General features: G+C 38.6%; 1 protein-coding gene and 1 long non-coding RNA gene across 3 annotated transcripts in view; one reads left to right on the top strand and one right to left on the bottom strand.

Annotated features, from left to right (window-relative positions):
* Positions 1–13,593, bottom strand: part of TMEFF1 (transmembrane protein with EGF like and two follistatin like domains 1) — a 104,385-nt gene that overhangs the window by 31,139 nt on the left and 59,653 nt on the right. For both annotated transcript variants that reach the window (XR_016280543.1, XM_089516423.1), the window contains exons 4-5: positions 7,022–7,048; positions 119–215 (exon numbers count right to left, since the gene is read on the bottom strand). Coding sequence is in view for 1 of the 2 variants with exons in the window: in XM_089516423.1 (XP_089372549.1) it covers positions 119–215; positions 7,022–7,048 (124 nt within the window). In the remaining variant the exon portion in view is untranslated. The remainder of the gene's footprint in view (positions 1–118; positions 216–7,021; positions 7,049–13,593) is intronic.
* On the top strand, positions 1,892–5,916 carry LOC149316869 (uncharacterized). Its single transcript, XR_016280544.1, has 3 exons — positions 1,892–1,989; positions 5,293–5,347; positions 5,439–5,916. It is a non-coding gene; the product is annotated as an uncharacterized LOC149316869 (long non-coding RNA).

Consider the following 13,593-nt stretch of genomic DNA (forward strand, 5'->3'; position numbering starts at 1 on the left):
TCAGGAAGAAACTCTTCTAGAACATGGCCACATAGCTCGAAAAACCCACAAAAAACTATGGATGCCGGCCACGAAAGCCTTCGACTTCACATCAGAAGATATGGTCACTACTACTTACCCAACATTTTCTGCATCTTCATCACACTCTGCCCTGTACTTGCAAACTCCACATTTGGAATGTTTTCTATGAACTTCAGTCCCAGAGCCTTCATATTCTAAAAGAAAAAAACATGGAACAGGATTATCTAAAGCAGTTTAACAACAACAACAACAACAACAACAGATGCTCAGTTTTGTACTATTGGTCACTTTGATTTCCTCCAGAGAGCTTGGGTGGTTTGCATGGAATCATTACATTTTATTCTCATCTTCACCCCATGAGGTTGAGAGCTAGCAACTAACGGGTCATCTACATTGTAGAAATAGTCCAGTTTGGCACCACTTTAAGTGCTGTAGCTCCATCTTAGGAACTTCTGGGATTTATAGCTAGCTTTATAAGGTCTTTAGCCTTTTCTGTCAAAAAGTACTGGTGCCTCACAAAACTGCAAAGCCCAGGATTGTGTAGGTTAGCGCTATGGCAGTTAAAAAGGTGTCCAAATGCATTACTTCTACAGTGTAGCAGCACCCTAACTCATAGCTTCTGCTGTGTGAACCTCATGACTGGATTTCAGATTTTTAGGAACAACTATCCACCATGCTACACCAACTTCCCTCATTAGCCTAGTGATGCCTATGCATGAACTTTGTCATTTGAATATATAAATATATGGCCGATATAATTTATTTGATAATAGCTACCTAAATCTAAATAAGAGCAGTTCTGAATGATAATCTATGAAAAACAAAAACAGCTGTAGTGTTGTGTGTGTAGCCTTCAAGTTGCCTATTGACTTATGGCAAACCCATGAATTACATAGGGTTTTCTTAGGCAAGAAATACTCAGTGGTGGTCTGCCAGTTCTTTCCTCTGAAATATAGCCCACAGCACCTGGTATTCACTGGCAGTCTCCCAGCCAAACAGTGACCATGGCTGACCCTGCTTAGCTTCCTAGAACTAAATGGCTGTAAATTTTCATGCATATACTTCTGCCAATACAATGAATGTAATTTTAGTATAGTGAAATAGCAGCAGAAATTTTTTGCTTTGGAATTACATAAAGAATATTCCTCTTCTTTGGACTTCTCCATATATAAAGATAGTTTAAGCATAACACCAAATCATAAATAAGTATTTTGATTATATGAATAAAACTAGTATCCCTTGATTTCATCCCTTCCCCCTTGCACTATATCAGGTGACTCAAATTTTATGTTTTCTATATAACATTTAATAAATTTTAATATTTTTTTTAGACTGTAAGCCCGAAGGCAGGGAAATGTCTGATGATGATGATGATGATGATGATGATGATGATGATGATGATGATTATTATTTATATTTCCCGCTTCTCCCTTCAGATCGAATTTAACTATCTGTAAGCCGTTCTGAGAGTCTTTCAGAACGAGGGATGAAAAAACATCCATTGCATTGGTGCTGCAGCAATTGGTGTGTGCAAATGTTTACAAAACAGAGGTGCCAAGTTCTTGTCAGTCATTTCCATGCCTTTTCGCTAACTGACTAGCACTTTAGAAAGACAGGTGCAAGTTTATTCCTTACCAAGCAATTGGACAGAGTGCTGTCTGCATTGCTTACCTTATATTTCCCTAAGTAAAAAGCTGGAGCCGGAGGTTACCAAACCAAAATTAAATCTAAATCCCACTGATTATAGTGACAGAACTAAACTTGGCTCCATCAAATGAGAATTCCAAAGACCTGGAAAAGCTGCAGAAAGTACTCCTCAACTTCTCCAGATCTATAATAGCACAACCACAACTGATCAACATCAGTGTATCAAAGCTTTCTGTGTGACTACTAAGCATGATTTAGCACTGTTTTATGTTGAAGATGTTCATCATACTTCTTGCTCTTTACAACAAATCAGTAAGCAAGGTAAGTAGTCTTATCCATATGTTATGACTGGGCCAGGGGGCTGATACTCAAGAGATTGTGGTTTGCCTGTTGCTGCCTAGTGAATTTGGACCACAGGCAATTTTTGATAGGCAACTTTTAGAATTATAATTCACTCCCTTAGCCATTATGCTACACCAGCTCTTAAATAAGCTGCTCTCAGTTGGGATGATTTTCTTAATATGTTTCTGCATTTCAAAAGAACATGGTTTTTTTTAATGTATGTGTACGTACATGTATATGTACACATACCCACACACATATCTATAAACACACATTATACAAACACACATATAAACACACATGCAAATGCCAATCTAAACTTCTAACGGCAACAGGGAACTGTTGTGCCCAGTGAATGCAAGAGACAGATGGTAGGCAGCTGAGCAGCACATGGTGGTTATCAATTTATTAATTACTAAAAGCAATCTGCCAGAGAGCCTGATCACCACCACACTTTACCAACCAAATTTTAGAAGGAGGGAATTTGAAATAATTTATTTCAATAATAATTAACATGACTATCTGTATTGCAAGCATGTCATTCCCCCAGCTTGAGAGCCTAGACTGATCAATTGCCATCTGTCTGCAATTAAATCTGGGATATTTTCTAAGTATCTAAATTAAACTTTGTTTAGGTAAACAAGCACATGCTGTGGTTAGTGTTACAAGAAAAGAATAAGAAATTAAACTGAATGGCAAATGAGTATTATGCCACTAAAGCAGCACAGAAGAGGGTTAGCAGGTCACCTCCTGGAGATTCATTCTAAGAGTCCAGACGCTGTAAAACATGCTTCTCCAGCTGTCCCCTTAGTGCCCGCATGAATATCTCCCATTTGCCTACTGGAAAAGGAAGTGGGCAAGGAAAACGGGGCTGTAGGTAGGCACGATGGCAGCCTATTTCACAGCTAAGCTGTTGAAGAGATATGGGCTAATTCACATGTAACATTAAACTATTGTTTACCACAGGGATAAGACTCGTAAGGCTTGCAGGTTGCATACAGTCCCCAAGGCTGTCTCATGGACCCCAAGATTCTGTTCTTTCCCCAGCTGAATTTTTGTTCTGCCAACAGAGGAAAGAACTGGCAAAATCACCTCTGAATATTTCTTGCCTAAGAAAACCCTATGAAATTTATGAGGTCAGCGTAAGTTGACAGGTGACATAAAGACACATATACATACACACAAATAACTGAATTGGCATTGCTGGAAGATGTTACAGGGTGGTCGTCCTGCATAATCTTAACACTTAAAGCTCTCAAACTTCTTTTCAAACTGAAAATGAATTTTTACACACTAGAAACATTTTTTTCACCACAAAGAGGAGGCTCTGTATGGCCACAGTGGGTCCTGATGTTTAGGAAATTATCCCCCAGGCCACACAAAGTCAACCCATTTTCATGGGAAAAACTGTTATAATTTGCCAATAAACTGCCATCTGTGTTCTGTGTTCTAGAAATCGAGAGTTTAAAAGATTCCTCACTAAGTAACAGACATATCCAATGTGGATGTTTGAATCCTGCTCTATAACAGACCTGAATAAGACAAAATAAGATAAGAGAGACTGTCTATGAAGTCCCACAGCTGGGCAAAAGAAAGTCAGCATTGGTTTCTCAGATGTAGCATCTCCAAGAGAGACAAGAAATACATCTAAAGATGGCAGGAAGCCAGAGTAGACATTTTGGACTGATCAAAACCTTCCTTTTGCAAACGTAGGGCTTCTAAGATATGACTGAGTGAGAAATCAGATAAACAGATGTCTGTAACAGTTATAAAAGCTGCCAGACTCCAGCACATAGGGGCCACTTAGTCCCGGGGCAACTGAACCTGTCTGCTACACTGATGCAATCCCTAGAATGGGAAAAAAAACCTTTCATAATACTACGCCTAAAATGCTGCTTGACCAATATGAGTTAAAATATTTCCTGAAACAATGATTATAGTTATGCTGAAATTACTGGAAATGTGGAGATGTTACCTAATACCGATACATACATAATGTCCATTTTGATGGCAGCTGAAATGTGAGATATATGATTCTCATGTAGTACAAACTTTGTATAAATTGGTATTTATTACCATAGAAATATAGCAAAGTGCCTAGACTATGTATTGTCTATGAAAAAGAATGTAGATAGAGTGCAATGTCTTCTTTCACATCATGAATCTTCACAAGGGGTGTATGTGCATAAGCTGATTCTTTTGCTTGATAGTTTTATAAAACAATTATAAAGCTGCATGTTTATTCTCTTGCAACATACGTTTCCTTGCAATGAGGGTGATCTATCTACTGACAATACTGTAGTTTGCAACTATGGGGCTCCAAATGACAAAAATCGTAAAGTCTAAGCCTGTTAACTATAGACTGACAAGCCTAAGGCAAAGGACCCACAGTCCCTCTATAAAGAAATGGGTGCAGGAAACCATTCCTGTTTCACATCCTTGGCTTAGTGCACTTGCACTCTTGCACTCTGCTCTTTCTTTGGCATGGCTGCAATGAAGCCTTCAACAGAGTTTAGTTCGTGTCTTAGATCTATGTTCAAACCAGAGATCCAGGTTCTTAACAAACTAGTTATTTTATCAGAACAGCTTATGAACCCATTATTATAATAATAATAATAATAATAATTATTATTATTATTATTATTATTATCCTTTATTTATAAAGCGCTGTAAATTTACACAGCGCTGTACATACAATCTTTTTAATTAGACAGTTCCCTGCCCAATTTTGTTTTGTTTCTTTAACCAGTGATTACAGTTTCTTTTAAACCATTGTATCTGGTTTAAACATTGCACTAAAGTCAGATTATTGAAAGGTTTTTTTTAAAACACACACCTGATGATATCCTCTTCCCAAGTATATGAAAGGACAAAAGAAGCATTCTGAGCGAGCAGAACTATGGCTTTGCTTGGGTTCCCTCTGCCTAGAGCACATAGTGCTAAATCATGACAGAGTGTTATATGTGAGACAGCCTAGAATGATTCTTTGGGCAATGCTCTAATAAACCTCTAATCGCAAATGAAAAACTACAAATGATCTATACAGGCTTTCGTAAGGCTGGACTAAAATGGCTGAACCCTCAAGCAGTTCTAAAAATAGGGCTCCTTTTTACACATGTGTGGCCTATTCTGGGAGTGGTGGCATAGAAATTAATCAGTTAAACAAATTAATAAATAAAACGTAAAGTACAAAAGAGAGCAGCACAAACAATCTGTGAACTTATTTTCTACCCTGCAACTTCACTAAGACTAACTGATTACATGCATTTTTTGTATATTCAGTTACAAAAGTTACTAAAGGGGGAGGAATTTCAAGATGACAGCATTGCCATGAAAGGTAGGTGTGTGTGTTAAAGCCTTTGACAAAGAAACTTCTTTTTACAGTCTTTTTATGCCTGCCCTAATTCTTCTTCTTATTCTCTGTTCAGCATGCAGGGTTTTTTAAAGCAGCTTCAGCATTGGGATGATGGTGAAGAAGAGCTGAAGAAACACAGACGTTTGGTGTCAGGCTGCAGCAATGTGCCTTAAGTGAACAATGTGCAATAAAGCTTGAGATGATAAAGACTGAAATTCTACTCTAGCTGAACCTATTGTAGCTCTGTGCGCCTGCCTAAAATAGATAACATAAACAGAAACTACCTTACCCTTATGAAAAATGTGTGAACAACAACAAAAAAGAGAGAGAGAGATAAAAGGAGGAGAGTAGTTAAGCCTGTTTCACCAAGTACCCCTAGTATGTTGTAGAGGCAGAGATAAGCAAGTTAGGCAACTAAAATGGAAATCACAAGAAAAGCAGAGGATGGCGAAAGAGAAAGTCTTCCCTAGATACCTTTTGGAAGAAACTTTTAGCTGGACTCTTAAAAAAATTGTTTACTTTTGTAAGATGTAGTTGACCTGTCTGTTTCATTTCACTTGTACATACTGTTAGTTTCTAATAAAAAGTTTACTGGAACATGTTTAACTGCTTTTCTTTCTTTCTTTCTTTCTTTTTGGTGGTGCATGAAGCTATCTCTATTCTTTCCATGTTATTTCTGAATCTGATAACAACTTTTCTGTTAAAGAAATAACATTCTGGAACACATCTACTGTGTGTACAACTGAAGTATACCTGTACAATGTTTTAATTTTATTTTTATTGTGTTTAAATAATTTGGGCAACTGTGGCTGATGATTAATGTATCTTGATTAATGACATCGCTAAGAGCTGCCTTTTGCAATACCATCCTTGTAACATCACTAGGGTCCATCCCCTGTGACAACACAAGAGGTCATCCTTAGGTCTCTACTTTTTGACTCTAATATCTTATGGCACAAGATAGTCCTGAACTGGCAACCCAACAGGTTACTAGAGGAATCAAATATAAGGTAGGATTTTGGATTGATTCACTAAAGCTACTCCTTGTTCTTAACAACAAACAGTAAACTCTGCTACTGCTGTTACTACAGCTGGCAATGGCTCTACATGGATTCATTTCCAGTCCTGATAGCTGACATTCATTTTAAATAAAGGTGCAAAGACTAACCTCACGAAGAAAAGGAAAAAAAGTGGTTTTCCATGTATCTCAAAACTCTTCCCCAGACAAGACATATTTTGTTATGTCAGTATAATAAAAAGTGAAATTTCATCCAAAGACTCTGAACTAAGTAATGACAGAAGTGATATACTAATTTACATCTTATTTTTTTTATCTGTGCATATATATGTGCATATATTATATGTTCATCTGTGCGTATACTATATGAATCACTGATAGAATCAACGACAGAATACCATGCTTCAATCACATAAGATCTTTCAAGTCTTATTTTAAGAGGAATATTACAAGTACATGGCTAATCAAGATAAAATTGCTTAACGTTAAGCAGTGACTCATAATTTGTATTTTTCAAGAAAATTAATGGACTGCAAAAATTAGGAAAGCCTCACGTGTAAACAGAAAGTAACATCCGCACTTGTCTGTTTTTTCTGCAGTACATGCAAACATTCCTAGATAAAAAAAGCAATACTTACCCCCTTCTCCTGATCCAGAGCCATTATCTGGAAAAAGAAAAATATATATATTCAAGACTGTGTTTTTTTCCACTGTGAAAACTATATCCTTGAGCAAATTGTCACATATGAGTAAAACATCAGACCCTTACTAAGAAAATACTTGTTTAATCCCAGCTGGCAGCATGAGAATCTCTTTACCTCTTTTTTAAAACAATGTGGTCTATTTCTCTTTTTCCTCTTTAACAAAAATAACAACAAAATAAAACCTTGAGAAAACAATGTTGAGGTACTGCGAGTATAACACAGCAGAGGCTGAAAGATGAAGAGCACTAAAGTATCATCTTTGGCCAAGGAGAGGAACATACAGAGGAGTCATGGTGGCAGTATGGAGATGTTTCAAGCTAAAATATAGCATTCACACAAGGCAGCAGAAAGACCAATATTTTTAGTCCTTTCTCCTGATCCACTACACACTCTTTAGACTGATGTGGGAATCATGCACACACACCCTGTGGGAAGATGTAGTTCAATCACATTGGAAGGACCACACAATTCCTAGCTTTAGATTCACCACTCTTACACTGTTATAGAATACCGTTAGTCAATAAAAGAAACACCATAACAACATGATCCGCAGAAGCCAAAGTGTTAGCAGAATGAGCTACAGAGCTAGTGTTGTTCGCTGCTGCAGTCTTCCATGAACATGTAATTACTAGCTGGATGCATCAATATGCAATATGCAAATATCTTGTAGCATCTTTGAGACTAACTGTGCAAAAGATGTTGTAGCATAACTTTTCATAGACTTAGATCTACTTCCTCAGATGCATGGAGTGAGGAAGCAGACCTAAGTCTACTAAAGTTTATGCTACAACCTCCACAGTTAGTCTGAAATGTGTTACAAGAACTTTTTGGATACTGATATTCCACTGTAACATGACTATGGAGTTTATCACACTACTTACCTTCCGCTCTGCTCCCATCGCGCCAACATCACCGATCTGCAATGGGAGCTTCCTGGTGGGATCACAGATGGCACTTTTAAAGGGGAACACTTTCGTTTTTGTCATGGAAACGTTCTCATACTTGTTTTAAAAAGGGTCCTTATTTAATAATGATTTAATCCGTTATTTAAAAAGGGCCCCTTTTTAAACAATTACAATAACGCTTCCATGATGAAAACAGAAACTTTCCCCTTTAAAAGCACCATCCGCGATCCCACCATGAGGCTCCCGTCACAGATCGGTGACGCTGGGGTGACGGGAGCAGAGTGGGAGGTAAGGAGTGTGGTAAACTCCTATGTCTCTGAATTCTATCTAGCTAGATGCAGTTAAGTGTCTCAGGGCTCTTAAGTGGCATGCTGCTTCTTTAACAGCTTAAGACTGTGTTTTAAAGGCTTACCCAACAGATACAGGAGCCTAGAGCCTTGGCCAATCATAGCCATATGACCCACACTATACAGTTATCGTATTTTAATACCACTTTAACTACCAAGGTTTCATCCTATGGAATTCAGGGGTTTAGAGTTAGATGAGAAACTAAGAATTATCTGATCCACTCCCTTGATCCACAACTTTGGGACTTTCTGGTAGAGAATACCAAGAACTTCATTAAACTACAAATCCAAGGTTTCATAGGATGGAGCAATTATAGTTAAGATTGTTTTTCATTTCATAACTGCAAGACTGATACATTTCTGGAGAATCAGATTTAACCTCAACCATTGTATGATGGCCTGTCTGTATAACTGCTAAAGCATTAAATGTGTTGAAAGCTGCAGAGATTTGTCTCATTCCTCAGTTTTACTTTCCCTCAAATCATGAATTGAAAACATTGGAAATACACAAAGCACTAGGGAAGGGATTTAGGACTTTGAATGAGATCTATCGATTGCAGAATACAGAGCAAACCTCCAGGGTAGATGCGCAATGGAAAATGCTGTTATGTGTTAACCCAGACTTCCACAAACATAAGTCAATTCTGGGTTTTCTTTGGGGAGTCAATGAAAGTGGGCAAAACTCTCTATCTACAGCTTACCTAACATTAAGTTCCTTCCATTTCACCTTGAAAACTATGAGTAAAATGCTAAGAAACAATCTGTGGATGATTTTCCTGTTTTTAGCAGGCTTATTCTCTTCTATCAAATAACAAATTAGCTCGGCAGTCTGCTCCATGAAAGCTAATGCCATTAACAAATGTGTTACTGTTTAAAGTGCCACAAGATTCTTCTTTAGTCTTGCTACAAAAGACTAAAAGTTCAACTCCCTGGAAATAGTTACAAAGGAGAAACATCTACAGAGATCTTATAGCATCTTTGAGACTAACTAAAGAAAGAAGTTGATAGCATGAGCTTTCGTAGACCTATGTCTACTTCTCAAATGCCTTCGGAGAAACAGTAATAGGTGATTTCAATTGCCTTCCCACAAACAAGGTAAATGCCTATTCCGGTCAAAATCAAAGTGGCAGAATTTTGGAGGACTGACCAGAAAGGAAGCTACATTGGCCTTAAGTCTAAGAGGGATTCAGTAAATGATATGAGATACAAATCTTTGTGAACAAAATATGTGCAAGTAATCGTTTGGTATGCTGGTGCATTTAGTTTTGTACCTTTTGCTTTCAGCATGCTGTGGTAGTGTCCAAACACAGAGAAATATACATTTTAAACCCATACTAGTGTATTGGGAGTCTCATTTGTCTAATTCCAGACACAATTCAGACTGCTTCCCTTTTTAAGTGAGTGTCTAATAGTTACCAAAGACTTTTGATAAGGAAAATACTGATTTGGAATGTGCAGATTTTCCCCTTCCTCTGCAGCCCTGCTGCTTTGCTCCAGATAATTTCAAACATTTAATTGCCTCTGTTTGGAAGGTTAAATGGTGAATCTTGACATTAGTTAGAAAATGAAGATACAAATTAACTTTAATTAGGAGTACTTAATTTAACTCTGCAGGCCAGTTAACAGCCAGAGTAACAACCATGAAGCACAGAGGGTTAGCCTTGTGAGTTTCCTCAGCAGTGTATTCTCTAGATTTGAGGACTATGACATACTTTAAACCTTCATAGCAGCTTGTGACACAGGACTGCCTAGCTAATATCACTGTATTCCACGGGAAGGATCTGTTTTGTAATATTTATAGTGTAGGCTGAACTGCCTGCTGGTGTCTGAATTGAGCCTGTGAGGATTAATATCTCCATCTGTGGGCTTTATAAATAGATTTCATAAAAATTAAGATAGGCTTATACTAAAGGTTGAGTCTCCTTTATCTGAAATGTTTGGCAGCAGAAGTATTTTGGATTTCAAAGTTTGGAATATTTTGATATACATAATGAGATATCTTGGAGATGGGACCCAAGTCTAAGCATGAAATTCATTTATGTTTTGAATATACCCGGCTTATATAGTGCACCCGCACCAACCGCAGGCTTGCCATCCACGGCTTGAGCTTCCACGGATGGCAAGCCCCAGCTTTTTCAATAAGAGCCCACATTTTTTGCTACCCATGGAGTGGGGGGTCCAGAACGGTTCCCTGTGGATAGCAAGAGCACACTGTACACGTAGTGTGAAGCTAATTTCATACACAATATTTATAATTATTTTGTGCATGAACCACCAGAGAGCAAAAGTGTCACTATCTCACCCATCCATCTGGACAATTTGGACTTTGGAGCATTTTGGATTTCAGAATCCTGTATAAGGGAGACTCCATTTGTACTTACAAGTTCCTAGATTCAGTTCTGTCCTGTAAAGGGATTCTGAATCTTTCTCCTAATACACTATCCTCTTGGGATTAAATTAAAACATTGTTATTGTTATTTTCAGCTTGCTCTTCTACTTTCTGTTACCTTAGACTCTGGATAATACTTTTCATGTTCTTCTGCCACCCCCGCCCTCCCATAATACGGCAGTACAGGTGAACTAGCATAATTTATCAGCTATAAATTCTGTGTGGGGATGGGTACGTTCAGACAAGATGCCTGCACAGTTAAACTAAGCATTTCTAATTAAAGTTAATTTGTATCTTCATTTTCTAACTAATATCAACATTTTCCATTTAACCATCCAAATTAATTAAATGTTTGAAATTATCTGGGACAAAGCAACAGGGCTGCAGAGGAAGAGAGAGAATCCACACATTCCAAATCAATATTTTCCTTATCAAAAGTTTTTTCTTAACTAGTAGACATGCACCTAGAAGGGGAAGCAGTTTGAATTGTGTCCAGAGCTGACAACATGTGGCTCCCAACAATCCATACTACACTAGTATGGGTTTAAAATGCAGTTTTCTCTGAGGCCATAAACTAGTGTTTGTACAGTACCACAGCATGCTGTAAGCAAAAGACATACAACTGAATGCGCCTTACATCAATCAACTGGGGTGTTGATTGATGTTTCCAGATCCAGATCTTATGCTTTGGGCCAACCCTACCCTTTGTGCTGTGGCCTTTTCCTCCAATTCTGTGTTGTTGTCTTATTGGGCAACTTCCTTCTCACAGCAGCTAGATGTTGGGGAGAGAAATTGCCCCAACATGCTGGTTTTCTGTGTATAACATTGTGTGCATTTTGTGTGGGAACATACAACTATAGGATGAGGTGTTTCCTAGCATACATATAAACACACACATCAGTAGCTAAAATGTTAATTTGTCAGAGGGACAAAACAGATGAGACACTAGTGACAGCATTCCCCCCCTAAGAATAACAGCAGCATTATCTAATGGTTTTTGTTGTGATTGCATTAGAAGAAGAAATTTTTTTAAAAAATCAGCCTCTCCTGCACATTTGCTATTAACTTTCTAAAAGAAGCACAAAATAGCAAAACTGGTAAATTTATAATGATGCATTTAAAATTATGCATAGCTGCCTGCACATAGGGACCTGCTTATACAAATGAATGTTTCTCCACACCAAAAAATTAATTTCACACCGTAAACTAAATCTTTGGAAGAAAACCTGACCAGAACCTAATAGCTAGTTTTCTTTATAGAAGGCTTTGGTTTCTGTTTTGTTTTTTGTTTTTTTGTTTTGGAGAGGAGTAGAAAGACACATTCATACCTCTAGTCTGAAGTCAGACATCCCAGATATAGTTTTACCATCCCTGTGCGAACCAGACTTGATTTCCTAGCAACATCGATTCAGTCTTCTTCCTGTCATCTTTATATCCCCAACCCCTTTTAAGCCCACTGTGCCTGCTGGCAATTACCCACAAGTCTCATGTGGCAGCAGGAAGGTTTCCACCTAATTGCCCAGCACAATGCAGCCTGAGACATAGCCTTAAACTGTTTTCTTGACAGGAGGCAAAAGACAGGTTGATCAGTTTTTTCCTACAGACAAAGCGTTCTCAAAAAAATTCACCCTGAATGTGTAATGCACAGCTGCTTGCTGTTCAGTTGCAAGAAAGCTCAAGGCAGCGTTAAGTGAAGCACAATATCTTTCTATGATATCCAAGGACACTTCACATCCTGCACAACAATATACTTGAGTATGTCACCTATCCCGCAGGGATGGATAAGCTTTCCTTGGGTGAAAAGCTGTCTTGGGGGACTGGGGGACCATTTAGGGAACCACATGGATGGTCAGGGTGGTGATGGATGTGGTGGGTTCAGGAAGTCACAGAACCCACAGCCACTAATGAGTCCCCAGAAACAATAGGCTCCTCAGAAGAGACTGCTGAGGGTCAAGGGGCAGGGCTACTCTCCAAGGTCCTGAGAGTGTTGGCACCTGAAGACACAAGCCAGAACCATCATCTTCAGAAGACCAGTCCAGCTGCAGCCTATAAAGGGGGTCTACTGAGAAAGACTCCTCCCTGTTTAGACTTCTCCCTGACGTTTATGGGAGGGGGCAGCAAATTCACCCCCTTCTACCTACATTGGGGCATTCAGTCCAGGGATTGCATCATGTATAGTAGCATAAGTCATCAAAGTGTTTTGTCACTTTACCCTTTTTTTCAGGGAACATTAATAAATTCTTAGATATTTGATTTTGTATCCTCTTTTTCACACCTGCTTTATACTAATGGAGAAAAGTGTACTAGTTCACATCAGGCATTTCTGCCACATTTAGAAGACTGGTGGCTTCCATGGAGACCCACCATGGAGGGTTTGGAGGGTTGCTATGTTTTATCCAGAGCAAAATGAGATAGAGGACACTCTGTCTGGCCAGGTCAAGTCTGACCAGGACACATGTGACAGGCTTAAAGAAGGATGCCTCAAGTCTCACAAAAAGAGGGCCCTTCACAAGATCTTGTGGTTATCTTGCAGGAACCAAAAGCTTTGTGGAAATTTCATTGAGGTGCCATCCATCACAAGATAAAAATGTCACACGATGGCTTGGCCACTTAGCCTCCGCAGCTGGAGAGGAGAAAGAATACTGCCATACCAACCACTGATGTACCCTCATTGGTTCAAGGGATTTATGGCAAACCATACAGCCTTGCCATAGAATCATGCTCCAAGGCCCTAAATATAGGATCTTCTATATAAAAAGGTAATAACTGGGAATCCTACCATCATGGTTCTACTTTTCTGTGTGATGGGATTGCATGCTTCTACGAGGCAAAAGACCATGCTTATAGTAACATTGCTGTGGGTAG

This window comes from Sceloporus occidentalis, unplaced genomic scaffold (genome assembly GCF_023333645.1).
Source record: "Sceloporus occidentalis isolate IW3139 unplaced genomic scaffold, rSceOcc1.0.p SCAF_3, whole genome shotgun sequence".
NCBI classification, from domain to species: Eukaryota; Metazoa; Chordata; class Lepidosauria; order Squamata; family Phrynosomatidae; genus Sceloporus; species Sceloporus occidentalis.